Source organism: Scyliorhinus torazame, chromosome 2 (assembly GCF_047496885.1).
Source record: "Scyliorhinus torazame isolate Kashiwa2021f chromosome 2, sScyTor2.1, whole genome shotgun sequence".
NCBI lineage: Eukaryota > Metazoa > Chordata > Chondrichthyes > Carcharhiniformes > Scyliorhinidae > Scyliorhinus > Scyliorhinus torazame.
Genome location: NC_092708.1, coordinates 168,204,566 through 168,223,809, shown reverse-complemented (window position 1 = coordinate 168,223,809; position 19,244 = coordinate 168,204,566). Strand labels below are relative to the sequence as shown.

The 19,244-nt window shown below is 45.3% G+C and overlaps 1 protein-coding gene and 1 long non-coding RNA gene across 5 annotated transcripts in view; one reads left to right on the top strand and one right to left on the bottom strand.

The window, feature by feature from the left end:
• The window catches only part of LOC140393306 (uncharacterized), a 149,038-nt gene extending 132,959 nt beyond the window's left edge, over positions 1–16,079 (bottom strand). Inside the window, exons 1-2 of the long non-coding RNA XR_011935573.1 lie at positions 16,020–16,079; positions 15,395–15,484 (exon numbers count right to left, since the gene is read on the bottom strand). This is a non-coding gene — a long non-coding RNA (uncharacterized lncRNA). The remainder of the gene's footprint in view (positions 1–15,394; positions 15,485–16,019) is intronic.
• The window catches only part of dgkg (diacylglycerol kinase, gamma), a 985,082-nt gene that overhangs the window by 860,837 nt on the left and 105,001 nt on the right, over positions 1–19,244 (top strand). For all 4 annotated transcript variants that reach the window (XM_072479609.1, XM_072479595.1, XM_072479601.1 and 1 more), the window contains one exon: positions 2,968–3,169. In XM_072479609.1, the coding sequence (XP_072335710.1) occupies positions 2,968–3,169 (202 nt within the window). The remainder of the gene's footprint in view (positions 1–2,967; positions 3,170–19,244) is intronic.

Genomic DNA, 19,244 nt, shown 5'->3' with positions numbered 1-19,244 from the left:
CTAATAGGCCATAGGTATGGGCAGCGATTCTCATGATCAGTGACTAAGTACTCCTGCCAGGGGAAAACCAAAGTAATTCCTGCTGGCACTAGGAGCGATCCAACTTGCCCTTGAAAGGCACTTAGAAAAAGTTTTACCCTCAATCAGGATTTCAGTCCATAGCACACCGGGGTTCTTGCTGGACCCGAGAGGGGTGGGACGTAATCTTGCTGATAGGTCCCACTCCTCAGAGACCGTGGCGACATTTTTACGTAGCGCCCCAAACTCAAAATGCTGCTTCAGCCCCCAACCCCCTCCCTGGTTTGCTGGCAAGGCCCACAATTCACCGCTCTCAGTACCCCTCCTTTAGCTCCCACCCTTATTCCCCCCTTTCAGTACCCCTCCTTCAACCACCCCCCCTCATTCCCCCCCAACCCCACAGATCCCCTTCATTCCCACCCCTCATTTGCACCCCATTCAGGTCCCACCCCTTTGAAGTGCCAATCCGGCACCTTGCAATCCGAGGGGTGGCAAGGAGGTGAGTACGCTCTCTACAATTGCCTCCAGGGGGCAGCACGGTGGCGCAGTGGTCAGCATTGCTGCCTCACAGCGCCGAGGTCCCAGGTTCGATCCCGGCTCTGGGTTACTGTCCATGTGGAGTTTGCACATTCTCCCCGTGTTTGCGTGGGTTTCGCCCCCACAACCCAAAGATGTGCAAGGTAGGTGGATTGGTCACGCAAAATTGCCCCTTAATTGTAAAAAATGAATTGGGTACTCTAAATTTATTTAAAAAAACAATTGCCTCCAGGATACCGTGGGGGAGGGATCCTTCATGGGAGTTGACTTTAAGGGGTTTTGTGGCGGGCTAGAGGGGCTCAGGTTGGGGGTGCTCAATGGGATGGTGGACATTTGGTGCTGCCCCACATCTCTTTCTAGGAAGCACTTGAGAACAACAAGACAGCACCTTGAAAAAAAACTGAGATTGAAAACCAGCTGCTCCCCTGAGTTAATGGATACCTGCAGAGCTATATAAATAAAGAATCTTAATCCTCCCTTTAAAACTGTCTGGATCTGTCAAGCAAAAAGCTTTTAAGAGACAATGGTGCGTGAAGTTGAATGTAAACAATGGAGTTCAAAACGTTTAGCCTTGTAGGCATATAAGCAGGCTCCAATATTTTAAAGGTCAATGAATTAACTGTGAAAAAACTACTTCAAAATTTTCCACCACAGATCTTTGAACTTGAATTACGGGCAGACTGTTTAAAGGGCTTAAAGGCTGCAGAAGGGAAGATCAGCTAAATAACCCCCATCCCAGGAAAGACCCTGAACCTGAGCTCCTCCAGAAGAGCACAAGCCCCCCTGACCCTTACCTCCTATGACTGAGCTCCTCCAGCACAGCACAAGCCCCCCTGACTCTTACCTCTCATGACGGACCCCCCCCCTCAGCAATCTGGAGGCCATCTGAGAGAGGGTACACACTTCCATTGCCACCCCTCAGACTGCAAGCCCCCAGGTCCCCATTTCTCAGGACTGACACTAAATCACGCCAGCGGGATTCTCGGCTGGGGGGGGGGGGGGGGGCCTAGAGCATCCCAGGAGGCAAGTAAATCAAAGAACAAAGAAAAGTACAGCACAGGAACAGGCCCTTCGGCCCTCCAAGCCCGTGCCGACCATGCTGCCCGACTAAACTACAATCTTCTACACTTCCTGGGTCCGTATCCCTCTATTCCCATCCTATTCATGTATTTGTCAAGATGCCCCTTAAATGTCACTATCGTCCCTGCTTCCACCACCTCCTCCGGTAGCGAGGCACCCACTACCCTCCCTGTAAAAAACTTGCCTCGTACATCTACTCTAAACCTTGCCCCTCGCACCTTAAACCTATGCCCCCTAGTAATTGACCCCTCTATCCTGGGAAAGGTCTCTGACTATCGACTCTGTCTATGCCCCTCATAATTTTGTAGACCTCTATCAGGTCGCCCCTCAACCTCCGTCGTTCCAGTGGGAACAAACCGAGTTTATTCAACCGCTCCTCATAGCTAATGCCCTCCATACCAGGCATCATTCTGGTAAATCTCTTCTGCACCCTCTCTAAAGCCTCCACATCCTTCTGGTAGTGTGGCGACCAGAATTGAACACTATACTCCAAGTGTGGCCTAACTAAGGTTCTATACAGCTGCAACATGACTTGCCAATTCTTATACTCAATGCCCCGGCCAATGAAGGCAAGCATGCCGTATGCCTTCTTGACTACCTTCTCCACCTGTGTTGCCCCTTTCAGTGACCTGTGGACCTGTACACCTAGATCTCGCTGACTTTCAATACTCCTGCCCATAAAATACATTCAGAACAACTCTTATGCTTTTTGCATATTCCCGCTGGTTCTGGGCTGGAATATCATCAGGGACGCCTGGAAGCCCGTCGGGGCCAGCGGGGCGCATTGGGAGACTCGCAATGGGCTTCATGACCGACGCTGCTTTGGCCCGACACCCGATTCAGCGGGCCATCAGGATTCCCTCCGCTGGCAGGATGTCCCAGACAATCCTGGCCATGGTCGATTACTGCTTTATCTATTTAGATGCACAAAATGTCCCAATTGATTATCAAGTCCCATTCTTCTTTTGAGGCATATGCCAGACCTTCTGATCTCTTTTAATCGTATCTTTAGCTTAGGAAATCAGCTGGAAATGATATTGCTACCAGTCAGCTGCATCCCTCGATGGTACCTATTTAAGATAATCACCTCAAATTGTTTTGGATTCATTTCAATACTATTTAGAATACAAGAGTCAGCTTAACGTTGTTTTCTTTATCTGGATGAAAGCCAGATGGTTGACATGAAGTGAGAATTGTACAAGTGTTCCTTTAGCCCTGAAAAGTCCAATTGGTTGATGACCAGTAGTGTGGTTCTGTGCCTCTCATTGTACTTTGGAAGAGTGGGTAAGCAATTTTGCAAAAAAAAGTGATATTATGATTTATATCTTCCAGTGTGATGGTATTGTCCTTGATCTAAGCAACACATCACTGGAAGGAATTGCAATCCTCAACATTCCGAGCATGCATGGAGGGTCCAACCTCTGGGGTGAGACAAAGAAGCGAAGGAACTATAACCGGATGAGTAAAAAAGTCCCAGAGAAACTCTCTTCAACAACAGTGACAGATGTGAAAGAGCTGAAGTTCTGTGGGCAAGGTAGGAACTCAAATTATTGCGCCATTTAACTCGTGGATTTGGTATATTGGTGTCTGTGCCTCCAGCAATTTTTCAAATGTGCTCCAAAACATTTTAACTGAGTAACTATTGTAATTAATATGTGAGAAAAGCAAGATGCAAGCAGCAGATCATTGGTGAGCCCATTCAGGAATTCAATATCCCAGCTACATTATCAACAGATACCATAATGTCTATTCAAAGTACAATTCTTTTTTTAAATAAATTTAGAGTACCCAATTCTTTTCTTTCCAATTAAGGGGCAATTTAGCATGGCCAATTCACTTAACTTGCACATCTTTTCAAACCATGAAACAGCAAGTAAGTGTTAACGTTTTTGAGAACTAATGGACCATCGTGGCTGCAAAGATATTAGCTGTTGTATGTATTGAAATAATTCTAATTAAATATTGGAAAGGCCAAAGCTAGGGGCCGGATTTACCGACTGCATGTTTTGTGGCAGCGACGGGCAAACCGCCATTGGCCGGCGATGACACCTTCTGGTCCCGCAGTTGTCAGCAAGGTTTTCCGTTGAACGCACCTTCACTCCCGGGAAACTCACAGGTGGGTGTGCTGTCAGTGGGACCAGAGGAACCCACCGGCGTGAACAGCCAGAAAGTTCCAGCCATTTGTCTTTGTCCCTGCCACAAACTCCACTTTCGAGCCACTGACTCCGTCACCCTCCTTGGCAAATATCTGGGGCTAAACATGACAGCTCAGATTTAACCTGAACTGAGCTTCTGACCACACGCAGTGCCATTAGCAAAACCACCAAAGTCCATCTCCAACAGTGCCCGAGTAAACCCCTGCCTCAAACTCATCTACTGCTGAAATCCTCATCCAAGTCATTGTTACCTCTCAACTTCACGATTCTAACACATCTGCCAGGTATCCCACATTCTACCCTCTGTAAACTTGACATCATTCAAATCTCAGCTGCCAGTGTCCTAACTCGCACCAAGTCCTGTTCACTCTTAATCCCTCTGGCCGGCTGGCTTCTGGTTAAGCAATACCTTGATTTTAAAATTGTCACCCATGTTTTCAAATCACCCAGTGGTCTTGCCCCTCTCTATTTTGGTAATCTCCTCCTGCTGTCTAAGGCCTAAGCTCTTGAATCCCTTCCTCTTAAGTTCTGGAATTCCCTCTAGCCTCTCTACTTTGCTATCCTTCTTAAAACTTTCTTCTTTGACCAAGCTTTTCATCATCTGCCCTAATATTTCCTGATTTAGTTGTGTGTCATATTTTGTTTTATAATGGCTCTGTGGAGCTCCTTGGGGAATTCTGTTACATGCGAAATAGGAGTAGAAATAGGTCATTCAGCAGCTCGAGCCTGCTCATTAAGATCGTCGTTGATCTGTTTGTATTTCAAGTTCTACATTCCCACCTAACCCCAATAACCTATGATTCTCTTGCCTAACAGGAATCTATCTATCTCCACCTTAAAAATATTCAATGATCCCACTCTGTTTCCTTCTAAGATAGAGGGTTCCAAAGTCGCACAATCCTCAGAAAGAATTCAATTCCCCTCATCTCTGTCCACAAAGGGAACCTCCTAATTTTAAAACAGTTCACCCTTGTTCTGGACTCCCCTTACAAGAGGAGGCATCCTTTCCACATCCACCTTGTCAAGACCATTCAGGATCCTATATACTTCCATCAAGTCAGCCCTCACTCTTCTAAACTCCAGTGGAAACAAACCCAGTCTTTATAACCTTTTCTTATAAGACAACCCGCTCATTCCAGGTATTAATCTAGTAAACCTTCTTTGAACAACCTCCAACACATATATATCCTTAAATAAGGAGACCAAAACTGTGCACAATATTCGGGATGTGGTCTTGTCTCACCAATGCCCTGTATAACTGAAACATAACGTCCTTACTTTTATGTTCAATTCCTGTCATAATAAAAGATAGCATTCCATTAGCCTTCTTAATTACTTGATGTACCTGCATATTAACTTCCTGTGATTCATGCACTAGCCCATCTAGATCCTCAGAATATTGAAACTGTTCTCCATTGAAATAATCTCTGTATTTTTATTCTTCCTATCAAAATGAACAACTTCACATTTTACTCCATCGGCCACATTTTTGCACACTTCCTCAACCTATCTATATTCATCTGATGTCTCCTTCACAACATACATTTCTAACTATCTTTGTGTCATCTGCAAAGTTAGCTACCTGGCCTTCACCCCTTTCATCTAAGTCATTGATAGAAATTTTTAAAAGTTGACATCCTTGTTGGACTCCACTCATCCCATCCTGCCAAACAGAAAAAGACCCATTTATGCATACTCTCTGTTTTCTGCCAGCCAGCCAATCTTCAATGTGTCTAAGTATGTTACCCTATACACCATGAGCTTTTATTTTCCACGATAATTTTTGATGTGACACCTCATCAAATGCCTTCTGGAAATCCAAGTACAACATGTCTAGTCTACAGGCTCATTTTTATTATTTTTGTTATTTTTATTACGTTAAAGTATTATATAAATACAAGTTTTTGTTGTAAAAGACTGGTGCACTGGAGTGTCAGCAACAAAGAAAAACCATGGCAAGGATGGTCTCAAGCAAATATACAGATACGGTATATGCTTAATGTCAGTATTTCTTTCCTTAGCTTTCTAGTTGTGAAATTTTAACAATTAATAGAAATTTGCTTCCATTCCGAGAGATCATGAATGCCAGTAACTAAGATAACAATACACTGACTGTCTATCTAATTATATAGAAGCTAAGAGCAGGAGCAGGCCATTTGAACTTGCTCTGCCAATGAATATGATCGTGGCTGATCCTAGATTTCAATATCATTCCTGCTTTCACCCCATATCCTCTGATGCAATTAAAATCTAAAAATAGATCTATTTCTTTGAATACATTCAACGACTTGGTCTCCACAACCTTCTGGTGTCAGAGAATTCCACAAGTTCAGTACCCTTTGAGTGAAGAAATCTTTCCTCATCTCAGTCCTAAATGGTCTGCTCAGTAACCTGAGACTTTCTCCTGGTTCTCGATTCCCCAACCAGGGAAAATATCCTTGCTGCAACTAGTCTGTCCAGCCCTGTTAGAAACTTAAGTTTCAATCAGGTCTCCTGTCTTCCTTCTAAATTCCAGTGAATACAGGCCCAGTCGAACCTATCTCTCCTCATAGGACAGTCCCGCCAACTCCAGCATCAGCCTAGTGAACTTCTGCTGCACTTCTTCTCGGTCAAGTATATCATTTCTTAGATAGGAAGACCAAAACTGCACACACTACTCACCAATACCCTATATAATTACATCTCTACTTCTGAATTTAAATATACTTTTTCATGTTCTTTTATTCGTTTGGTGCAGAATTAGACAGTGGTGTTAATTGTTTTTGCTAGATTGTTAAATATATATTTATTCCTTCCAACTGAGGAGTACCACTGGTATTGCTTTTTTCTGCTGTTTGACCACCTTCTCTCTTAAAAGGCTCACCATTTACTGGAATATGGTTCCATAAAGGCACCTTGTCAAGTATCCATATCACACAAATGATAATAAACAAATTATTTGATTGCAGGGAGAATCAGAATCCAATTGTGTCCTTACCCAGTGATCATACATTGGTGCTTCTAGAAGGGATAACTATATAGCAATCTGTACAAGAACCCTAATTCCCTTATTCCCCGGGTGCTGATGCTAACTGTATCACCCCTACTCAGTTTCTAAAGAGTCTGACCTGCTATTCCAAAAGATTCACAAAGCCACCTGGACAGCTGTGGAAAAATATTTATATATTGATTTGGAAATAAAATCATATTCTCACAGTCTCCCAATGGTAGTTGAGCTTAAAGAATGCCATGCCAATTGTGGGTTACTTTCTTGTTGTCATAACCACTTCACTCTGTGCATTAAACATAAGTAATTAATATACTTGGGAGAAATCATTGTTAGCTGCTGAACATTATTGCTGTGTTTCTCGGTTCTATAGTTCACTGATCAGGGTTATGCAGATGAGAACATAGACATTGCAAATGGATGCTGTTACATTGCATATAGTTGATTTCCTGGGAAGGAAATCAGTCCCTTTGTTTTATGTTGCAACGAATATTCTTGCAATTATTCACTATGTTAGCAGATACCCTTGATAACCTACCATTAGAAAGCACAGGACTTGAATAAACACTACCCTGGCACCAGGCAGTACAATATTTGTCAATAATTTTTATACCCCTCTATCATATTTTTCTTCAATTAATAAACATATCTCACCCAAATCTTTTGATACAGTTAGCCCTTCATTGCCTGCCTTGGCGGGCCATTCCATATATTCATTGAATGCTGCATAAAGTTGCAAAATCTAAATTGTAATTTTCTCACCCTTTTATGAGGATTGTTTGTTGTAGAATCTGTGACGGTGTTAATTTTTTAAAAAAATTGATAATCTTCATTGACACAAGTAGGCTTACATAAACACTGCAATTAAGTTACTGTGAAAAGCCCCTGTTCGCCACATTCCAGCGCCTGTTTTGGTACGCAAAGGGAGAATTCAGAATGTCCAATTCACCTAACAGCACGTCTTTCGGGATCTGGGAGGAAACCGGAGGAAACCCACGCAGACACAGGCAGAACGCGCAGACTCCACACAGACGGTGACCAAAGCCAGGTGTGAGGACCACAAAGAATCCAGCGCGAGTTTGTAGAATCGAAAAGAAATAACTTTATTTACAATTACATATATACACAACAGCAGCAGCAGTACTCCCTTACTGCTCACTCCTCTCTATCTGCTGGTTCCAGACTGGCCAGCTCTATTTATGCAGATGGCTACTAATGATTTCTCCCCCCCCCCCCCCCCCTTTAATACCACAAACCAAACGGTCATGTAACATTTCTGACAAAGTCTCACCATATCACACCATAGTCACAGTACTCCGCAATCCTGTGTAGCCTGGATAGAAACTCAGCAAGGGATTCTCCTGGGGTCATCTCAGTGGTATTAAACCGGTAACGCTGGACATTCGTGGACAGGGTTGGGTTAAAATGTTGCCCCACCAAGGTCACAAGTTCATCAAACGTCTAGCATAGCTGGGGACGTAAGACTCCTATCACCCCAAATGTATGCAGGCCTCAGGCGGTGAGCAAAATGACCACCTGGCGCTCGTTTTCGGTGATGTTATTCGCCTGGAAATAGTAACGTTGAGCGTACGGGTTCCAACTTTCCAGTGCAGCATCAAAGACATCCAAACATCCATAAAGCGCATGGTGCAACAGAAAAAAAAGTTCCAACCTGTATCCAACAAAATCCAGGGAGGTGGCTTCAGCAGCGCAGACAGCTATCCACTTTAACCCTCGCCGCCAGTTTTGTGAGGGCCATGAAGAATCCAGCACGAGTTTGTAGAATCAAAAGAAATAACTTTATTTACAATTACAAAGCAGCACTCGCTTACTGCTCACTCCTCTCTCTGCTGGTTCCAGACTGGCCAGCTCTATTTATGCAGGTGGATGCTAATGATTTCTCCGCCCCCCTCATTGGGGAGCTCATACTCACTAAGGATTGTGGGATTGCTATTAGTCACCAGCCGGTAGTAAAGGGGCAGGTTTGAACCTGGGACCCTGGCGCTATGAAGCAACAGTGCTAACCACTATGCTGCATAGTGACCTATAACATCATAGTTATTTATTGGCATTTATCTTGTCTATACCTATTGGGATCCTACCTTCAATAAAAGACCACACATGAGTAGGCATTCAATTGCGCTTGTGCATAAGCACTTCCTATCGATTTAGTTGCTTTCAGTATACCTCCTTAAGTGCCTGGATAGTATGGTGGTCAGAATTGTACATAGCCCTGATGTGCCATCAATGAACACAAGACGAGTACCGAACGTAACTGAGGCTTTAATAAGCTAAACAGAAAGCCTCCTGGCCTCTGATCCCGAATTGGGGCAGAGGCGGAGACCAGTCACCTTTATACCGAGCCCGAGGGGAGGCGGAGCCATCAGGCAGAGGTTTACTACATTACATGTAATACAGTAGCAGTTTACCACAATACACAATACAACCTTTATGTCCACAAAGTCTATTCACGGATAGACTTTTTTGTTTTGGGAAGGGCACTGATCCCGAAGGTGACGGGGACGGAGTACACGGCTATAGCTATTTCGGACCACGCTCCACATTGGGTGGACCTGGAGATAGGGGAGGAAAAAGAACAGCACCCACCCTGGAGAATGGACATGGGATTATTGGCAGATGAGGGGGTGTGTTTAAGGGTGACTGGGTGTATTGAAAGGTACTTGGAACTCAATGACAATGGGGAGGTTCAGGTGGGAGTGGTCTGGGAGGCGTTGAAGGCTGTGGTTAGAGGGGAGCTGATATCTATCAGGGCACATAAAGGAAAGCAGGAGGGTAGGGAAAGGGAGCGGTTGTTGAAAGAACTTTTGAGGGTGGACAGACAATATGCAGAGGCACCGGAGGAGGGACTGTACAGGGAAAGGCAAAGGCTACATGTAGAATTTGACTTGTTGACTACGGGTAATGCAGAGGCACAATGGAGGAAGGCACAGGGTGTACAGTACGAATATGGGGAGAAGGCGAGCAGGTTGCTGGCCCACCAACTGAGGAAAATGGGAGCAGCGAGGGAGATAGGGGGGGTGAGAGATGGAGCGGGGAGCGGAGAGAGTGAATGGAGTGTTCAAGGCATTTTATGAAAGATTATATGAAGCTCAGCCCCCGGAAGGGAAGGAGAGAATGATGTGCTTTCTGGATCAGCTGGAATTTCCTAAGGTGGAGGAGCAGGAGAGGGCGGGACTGGGAGCACAGATTGAGACGGAGGAAGTAGTGAAAGGGATTGGAAGCATGCAGGCGGGGAAGGCCCCGGGACCAGACGGATTTCCAGTGGAATTCTATAGGAAATATATGGACTTGCTGGCCCCGCTACTGATAAGAACCTTTAATGAGGCGAGGGAAAGGGGGCAGCTGCCCCCGACTATGTCAGAGGCAACGATATCGCTCCTCCTAAAGAAGGAAAAAGACACGCTGCAATGCGGGTCCTATAGGCCCATTTCCCTCCTGAATGTGGATGCTAAGATTCTGGCCAAGGTAATGGCAACGAGGATAGAGGATTGTGTCCCGGGGGTGGTTCATGAGGACCAAACTGGGTTTGTGAAGGGGAGACAGCTGAACACAAATATACGGAGGCTGCTAGGGGTAATGATGATGCCCCCACCAGAGGGGGAAGCGGAGATAGTGGTGGCGATGGATGCCGAGAAAGCATTTGATAGAGTGGAGTGGGATTATTTGTGGGAGGTGCTGTGGAGATTTGGCTTTGGAGATGGGTATATCAGATGGGTACAGTTGCTGTATAGGGCTCCGATGGCGAGCGTGGTCACGAATGGATGGGGGTCTGATTATTTTCGGCTCCATAGAGGGACGAGGCAGGGATGTCCTCTGTCCCCGTTATTATTTGCATTGGCGATTGAGCCCCTGGCCATAGCGTTGATGGGTTCCAGGAAGTGGAGGGGAGTACTCAGGGGAGGAGAAGAACACCGGGTATCTCTGTATGCGGATGATTTGTTGTTGTATGTGGCGGACCCGGCGGAGGGGATGCCAGAAATAATGCGGATACTTGGGGAGTTTGGGGATTTTTCAGGGTATAAATTGAACATGGGGAAAAGTGAGTTGTTCGTGGTGCATCCAGGGGAGCAGAGCAGAGAAATAGAGGATTTACCGTTGAGGAAGGTAACAAGGGAATTCCGGTACTTGGGGATCCAGATAGCCAAGAATTGGGGTACATTACACAGGCTTAATTTAACGCGGTTGGTGGAACAGGTGGAGGAGGACTTTAAGAGATGGGACATGGTGTCCCTGTCACTGGCAGGTAGGGTGCAGGCGGTTAAAATGGTGGTCCTCCCGAGATTCCTTTTTGTGTTTCAGTGCCTCCCGGTGGTGGTCACGAAGGCTTTTTTCAAGAGAATCGAGAAGAGTATTATGAGTTTTGTGTGGGCCGGGAAGATCCCGAGAGTGAGGAGGGGATTTTTGCAGTGTAGTAGGGACGGGGGGGGGGGGGTTGGCACTACCGAGCCTAAACGACTATTACTGGGCCGCCAATGTTTCAATGGTGTGTAAGTGGATGGGAGAAGGGGAGGGAGCGGCGTGGAAGAGATTGGAGAGGGCGTCCTGCAGGGGGACTAGCCTACAAGCAATGGTGACGGCACCGTTGCCGTTCTCACCGAAGAGATACACCACAAGCCCGGTGGTGGTGGCTACATTGAAAATTTGGGGGCAGTGGAGACGGCATAGGGGAAAGACGGGAGCCTCGGTGCGGTCCCCGATAAGAAATAACCATAGGTTTGTTCCGGGGAGAATGGATGGGGGATTTGGAGCATGGCAAAGAGCTGGGGTAGTATAACTGAGAGATCTGTTTGTAGATGGGACGTTTGCGAGTCTGGGAGCGCTGACGGAAAAATATGGGTTGCCCCAAGGGAATACATTTTGGTATATGCAACTGAGGGCTTTCGCGAGGCAACAGGTGAGGGAATTCCCGCAGCTCCCGACGCAGGAGGTGCAGGATAGAGTGATCTCAGAGACATGGGTGGGGGATGGTAAGGTGTCAGACATATGTAGGGAAATGAGGGACGAGGGGGAGATCATGGTAGATGAGCTGAAAGGGAAATGGGAAGAAGAGCTGGAGGAGGAGATTGAGGAGGGGCTGTGGGCTGATGCCCTACGTAGGGTAAACTCATTGTCCTCGTGTGCCCGGCTAAGCCTGATACAATTCAAGGTTCTACACAGGGCGCATATGACTGGAGCACGGCTCAGTAAATTTTTTGCGGTAGAGGATAGGTGTGGGAGATGCTCGAGAAGCCCAGCGAATCACCCCCACATGTTCTGGTCATGCCCGGCACTACAGGGGTTCTGGGTGGGGGTGGCAAAGGTGCTTTCGAAGGTGGTAGGGGTCCAGGTCGAACCAAGCTGGGGGTTGGCTATATTCGGGGTTGCAGAAGAGCCGGGAGTGCAGGAGGCGAGAGAGGCTGATGTTTTGGCCTTTGCGTCCCTAGTAGCCCGGCGCAGGATATTGTTAATGTGGAAGGAAGCCAAACCCCCGGGTGTGGAGACCTGGATAAACGACATGGCAGGGTTTATAAAGTTAGAACGGATCAAGTTAGTATTAAGGGGATCGGCTCAAGGGTTCACCAGGCGGTGGCAACCGTTCGTCGACTACCTCACAGAGAGATAGAGGGAATGGAAAAGAAGAAGCCAACAGCAGCAACCCGGGGGGGGGGGGGGGGAGGAACCGGACGGACTCTCAGGGATGTCATTGTTTATGTATAGACACTTATTATAGGTAATGTATATTGGATTGTTGGATTGTATCTTTGGAGAGTAACTATTTTTGACAAGGCAGTTGCCACTCAGTTTTGTTTTTGTTTTTGTTTATATATTATTTATTTATTTGTTTAAAATTGGCCACGGTTATTTATATTGCTTTGTTGTTGTTCAAAAGAAAAACTATGTACTGTTATGTTTGGCCATAAAATTTTGAATAAAATATATTTTTTTTAAAAAAGAATTCACCCAGGATGCTGCAGCAGGGCAGTGGAGTATGTTGCACCAATATATGGTGCTGTAACAGCCACTCATCTCTCAACCAGAAGGACGGAAAACAGAAAGAAAGGAGATTCATTCCTGACCCCCCTCTTGCAAGCATCTTCCCAGTTAGCCCGAAGTGGTGTGAGCAAAACTCTGGTACATTGACCAACCCACCCCTCAGTCTGAGAGTAGGTATTTTTGTAACAAGAAGGGGCAGCATGGTACTGCAGTGGTTAGCACTGCTATCTCACAGCGCCAGAGACCAGGGTTTGATTCCCATCTTGGGTGACTGTGTGAAGTTTGCACTTTTTCCCCGTATTTGCATGGATTTCCTCCGGGTGCTCCGGTTTCCTCCCACAGTCCAAAACTATGTAGGTTAGGTGGATTGGACATTGCCACTTAGGGTGATGTTACAGGATGGGGGATAGGGCCGAGGTAGGGTGGTCTTTCAAGGAGTCGATGCAGACTCGATGGGCCGAATGGTCTCTTCCTCTCTTGTAGGGATTCTATGATTCAAAGACCAAGGGGAAGAAAAACATATGCAAGACAAAAAAATCAAGGCTGACAATCTGGTACAGTACTGAGGGAACACTGCATTGCCGGAGTCTTTCAGATGGAACTTTAAACCATGCCTATGCTGATGGGTGTATCCCTGGTGTCCTGGCGAATTTTTATTCCTCAATCAACGACACAAATCAAGAGATCATCTGGTCATTATCACATTGCTGTTTGTGGGAGTTTCCTGTGTGAAATTAGCTGCCATGTTTCCTACATTACAACAGTAACTGCACTTCAAAAAGTACTTAATTGGCTGGAAGGTGCTTTGAGATTTGATGGTCATGGAGAGCACCATATCAGTATAAGTATTTTTTCTTTCCAAAGAGATTTGCTCACAGCTTTAACTTCCCACCACGTCCACCCTATCCTGAATTTCTAGCCAGGGAACGAGGTCCATAGCATCCAGTAAAGTCCAGCCGAAGGTGTGTAAATCTGGAACAACTTTCCCTAAAGCCCATCAATGCTCAGGGTTAATTGATTCTCATTAAATAAGGTTATCAAGGGATATGGAACAAATGCAGGTAAATGGAGTTAAAGTACACATTAGTGATAATATAATGGAACAGCAGAACAGGTTCAAGGAGCTGAATGACCTACACCTAGACTCCAAGGCTGACAGACACAAAATTAGTTGTTGCTGGAAGACTCTTAATTATAAGTGTAACTCGGTTATCTAGTTTATACACTGCTTGGTTTATGACTGAGTATTAATCCATGATTGTGTGATGTGTTTTAAAGCACAGAACAAAGAACAATACTGCACAGGAACAGGCCCTTCAGCCCTCCAAGCCTGTACCGGTCATGATACCGACTTTTGCCAAAACCTTCCGCACTTCCTTGTGTCGTATCGCTCTATATTCAACCTATCCATATGTTTGTCGAGATGCCTTTTGAACGCCGTTAATGTATCTGCTTCCACAACTTCACCTGGCAACGCGTTCCAGGCACTCACCATCCTCTGCACAAAAAACCTGCCTCGCCCATCTCCTCTAAACTTTGCCTCATGGACCTTAAATCTATGTCCCCTGATGACTGACCCCTCCACCCTGGGAAAGAGTGCCTGCCCATCTACTCTATCCGTGCCCCTCATAATCTTGGACACCTCTATCGGGTCACCCCTCAAACTCTGTCTTTCTAATGAAAACAGTTTGAGTCTATTCAGCCTCTCCGCATAGCTAACACCCTCCAGACCAGGCAACATCCTGGTAAACCTCCTCTGCACCCTGTCCAAAGCCTCCACATCCTTCTGGTAGTGTGGCGACCAGAATTGTTCGCAGTATTTCAAGTACAGCCTTACCATGGTTCTATAAAATTGTAGCATGACTTGCCAGTTTTATACTCAATGCCCCGTACAATGAAGGCAAGCATCCCATATGCTTTCTGGACTACCTTGTCCACTTGTGTTGCCACCTTTAAAGATCTGTGGACATGCACGCCCAGATCTCTCTGACTTTCTATATTCCCAAGAATTTTGCCATTTATGGTATATTTCCCCTCTATGTCCGGATTAAACTCCATTTGCCATTTCTCTGCCCAAGTCTCCAACCTATCTATGTTGTGCTGTATCTTCTGACAATCCTCAAAACTATCTGCCACTCCTCCAACCTTGGTGTCATCTGCGAAGTTACTATCATATATCCCACAAGTTATTTTCTGGAACACAGATCTTTGTGTAAAGATCAGTGTATCACCATATAGTGAATGTAATAATGATGTCAGCACAGGCTGATAAAGAGTTACAAAGAACTGCCTCAATGGGCCAACTTTAGTGACCCTAAAATAAATTATTTTTAGAAATATAGAGTACCCAATAATTTTTATCCAATTAAGGGGCAATTTAGCTTGGCCAATCCACCCATCTTTGGGTTGTGGAGGTAAAACCCACGTAGACACGGGGAGAATGTGCAAACTCCACACGGACAGTGACCCAGGGCCGGGATCGATCCCGGGTCCTCAGTGCCATAGGCAGCGATGCTAACCACTGCACTACCGTGCCACCGGATCCCAAAAGAAACTAATCTCATGAATTTTGGGTACAGATAGTAAATGGCTCATCATGGCTCCCACTTGGATGCAATCTTACCAGAATTTGGCAAAGTGTCAGGCCCAGACTGAAAACTCGTGGGTAGCTGTCCAGTTGCACAAACCAGTTTTCTCTCCAAGTATTGAGCCACTTTAAAAAAAAAAGAGTTGGTTTGGTTTACTCTGGTGGGGCAGGACTGACAGAGCCAGCAACTGATTTCACAGAGATCGGGGTGACATCTTTAAAGGGCAGCCTGATCAGCACTGAGACCCACCCCTCTGACATTGTTCCCTGGCATAGATTGTTCCTGCCGGGCATAGAACACAGAACATACAGTGCAGAAGGAGGCCATTCGGCTCATCAGGTCTGCACCAACCCACTTTAAGCCCACACTTCCATCCTATCCCCGTAACCTAATAACCCTCCCTAACCTTTTTTGGACACTAAGGGCAATTTAGCCTGTCCAATCCACCTAACACGCACATCTTTGGACTGTGGGAGGAAACCGGAGCACCCGGAGGAAACCCACGTAGACACGGGGAGACTCTGCACAGACAGTGACCCAGCAGGGAATCGAATCTGGTACCCTGGCACTGTGAAGCCACAGTGCTAACCACTGTGCTACCATGCTGCCCACATGTCCCTCTTCCACACACACACGCACCCCTTCCAGGACTGTACTTACTCTGTATCCCCCGGAGGGATTCCCTCAGCTGATTCTGGTTTGGCCAAATCTCTTGTGAACATTACCATTGTGACGTCATGCCAATGAGGTATGAATATTCAGTGAGGAGGGAATCATGTGCCAGGTTAATGATATTTAATTACACAAAAATCTATTCAAATGAGGTTTACACCCTTTTTGGATGTGAACCACGTGACATCGCCAGCAAGCGGCAGGAAAAATCGGGAAACGCGATCTCTCTGGAGAGTACCCCTTTTTCCAATTCTGGATTTTCTGCCTGCGCCGCCGGTCCCGCGCACACCTAATGTGAGCTTAAAATCACCCCCAGTATTTTCCCTACTATTTAGTTCCATTCTGCACGTGAAAAATAATTAGTACTTAGTTGAGATACTGGAAAGCGTCTTTGTAAAGCTGTATTTGGCTTGAATCGGAGCCTCTAGCAATTAGTATGTGAGAGGGAAAGCGGGGGTGGTGATAATGGGGCGGAGCTGTGTTTTGTAGTTTATGGGATCTGAATGCTTTGATGATTGCACTGTTGCAACATACTCACATTTCCTTTTGAAGTCACCATGTCTCTTAAAATCAAAGTGCTGAGTGCTGAGTTTATACAGAGTTTGGTTACATTTTGATATGACATTACAGTAACTTGTATTTCCTTAGAAACCTTTAACATAAGGCAGCACAGTGGTGCAGTGGTTAGCACTGCTGCCTCACAGCGCTGAGGACCTGGGTTCGATCCCTGGCCCGGGTCACTGACCGTGTGGAGTTTGCACATGTGTCTGCGTGGGCCTCACCCCCCACAAATCAAAAAGATGTGCAGGGTAGGTGAATTGGCCATGCTAAAGTGCCCCTTTATTTGAAAAAAAAATTGGGTACTCTTCATTTTTTTTTGAAACCTTTAACTTGAAAAAATGTTGCAAAGTTATGCAGAAATGTAATCATAAACTGGATGCCAAGTCAAATAGCTATATTAACAGCTATTTTATGATGTTGTGGGTGTTATAAATCAACCTACCAAGGGCGAGGTGTAATTCATTGTTGTTTGAATACAATGTAAATCCTCAAATAATAAGAATTGCCGCACTTGGTGTAGTCTTTCACCATGTGTGCCAAAGGTTACAAAGCCAAACAGTTATTGCAGTTGAACCTTTGAAGCCTTTGAAGTAGTATTCAATCTACCTGTAAATGTAATTGACGAGGGCAAATAATAGGAAATGTCCTCATGCATTTTCCTTTATTCTCTATCAGAACCTTTGTACTTCCTCACATGTTGTGTTTCCTGTGAGATGCTGATTGTTAAATTCAAACCAATAGCAGGTAACATGTAGCTTCACTTCAAAGGCAGAGTCCACTGGGCTCAGTGGCATTGATTACACTGATACTTGAGGGTTGATTTTCATGCAGATTTTCGAAAACCGCTTCAAGTGCCGTTCAGCTTTTCAAATTTGTATCAGTAGATGGCATAACATTTTGTCTAACGGTGTATGTTTTATTAATGCAAGGATTCCACTCCTAGCACGGTCCATACTACTCAAAAAGCACATGTCTGTGCGCACAAATGTACAAGGTAAAACCAGGTTTGCAGCCTCCTATACAATACCAACCACTGGTAGAAGAACATTGGGTGTGTAGCCAAGGTTCCACAGCAAGGTGAATAAATCTATTAAAGTATTCATTTTTAATCAGTAAAATTTGAAATCTTTGCATCAAATATGCCAGTATACTCGCCTTCTCTCCAAAGGTGTTTATCATCACAGGGTTGGAAAGGAGGTATGAATAAAGATGGATTTTCTACTTAGTTTATCTCATCCTTTCACAATTTCAATCCTGTCCTCCTCCCATTACAGCACCTAACTCCTCTTAATTGAGCCCAGTGTACTGGCTTAAACCAGTCATCATGTCAATCAGTAGACGCTGTCGATCTTGTTCTGTTTAAATGCATAAATATTTCTTGACATTCAACCTAGATTTAACCTACAGAATCCTGAACATGTGCCCTGGCATATATAAAGGTATTCTTTTAGTTCAAAGATGCCCACTGTCGGATATACCTTTTCAAAGATAAAGAGCACTAACTTAATCATTCCTCATTGCCCTTCTCAGCCTGATTATTTAATTGTGCAGTCTAAGTGGTCTGCATGGCTCCGTGATGTTTGTATGACTAGAATTGTAAGCAGCATTGCAATTTGACCTGGACAGGATAATTCACAGCGAGAGATTCACTCCTGGAGATTCTACTGATTTATCAGTGTTGTTCAGCTGCCGCAGCTACCCTGTGCATCGCCATCATTACCTCCATCGCCACTTCTCTATTACTGCTGCGACCCTATCATTGTCAAACCTGCCATAACCATTATTTCCCATTGCATCCCCTTTGCTCCACCATCACCACTATTTTCCAACCATCGTCTTCACTTCCAAAACAACATCCCTCCTTTTGTTGCTATACCCCCACTAACGGCCACTTTCGTCAACATTGACACTACTTCCCCAGCACCACTCATCCCAATCACAGTCGCTACCAGTTTCCATCACTCCCTCCATCTCTATTGCTCCACCCAACACCACCATTCCCCTACCATCATTGTTATTCCCCAACAACACAACTTTACCGCATAGACGTTGCTCCCCTCCGTTACCACCAGTACAGTGCGGTTGCTTCCTACTCAAGCTTTTTTTGTTCACTACATAGTTTTGATCAATTTCAATGAATTCTGCATTGTTTTTTGTCCAAAGCTCAATTTTACCAATGCTAAAATTCTCCATTCCTGGCAGCTTCCAAGTAAGTCACTACTGTACCTTCTCCAGTGCAATCACGACCTTCCTCTAAGGTGGTGACAACAACTGTACTCTAACTGCAATCTAACTGGTGTTTTATACAGTTCTAGCATAGATTCCTTGCTCTTACCTTCTGTGCCTCAGCCAATGAAGGAAAATATGTCATATGCCTTTGTAACCAACTTAAACCACCCGCATGCTACCTTCAGGTGCATGCACTCTAAGGTCCCTCTGTTCCTCCACACTTCTCAGTTTCCTATCAATAATTGGGTAGTCCTTGCCTTGTTTGCAACCCTCCCCAGCCAAATGCAGCACCTCACCATTCTTAGTAAATTAATTCTATTTGCCACTTTTCTCCCCATCTGGCCACGCTGTTGATATATTCCTACAGTCTACAGCTTTGTTCATCACAGTCAAAAACACCCAGTTTTTTGTATCATCCAAAAA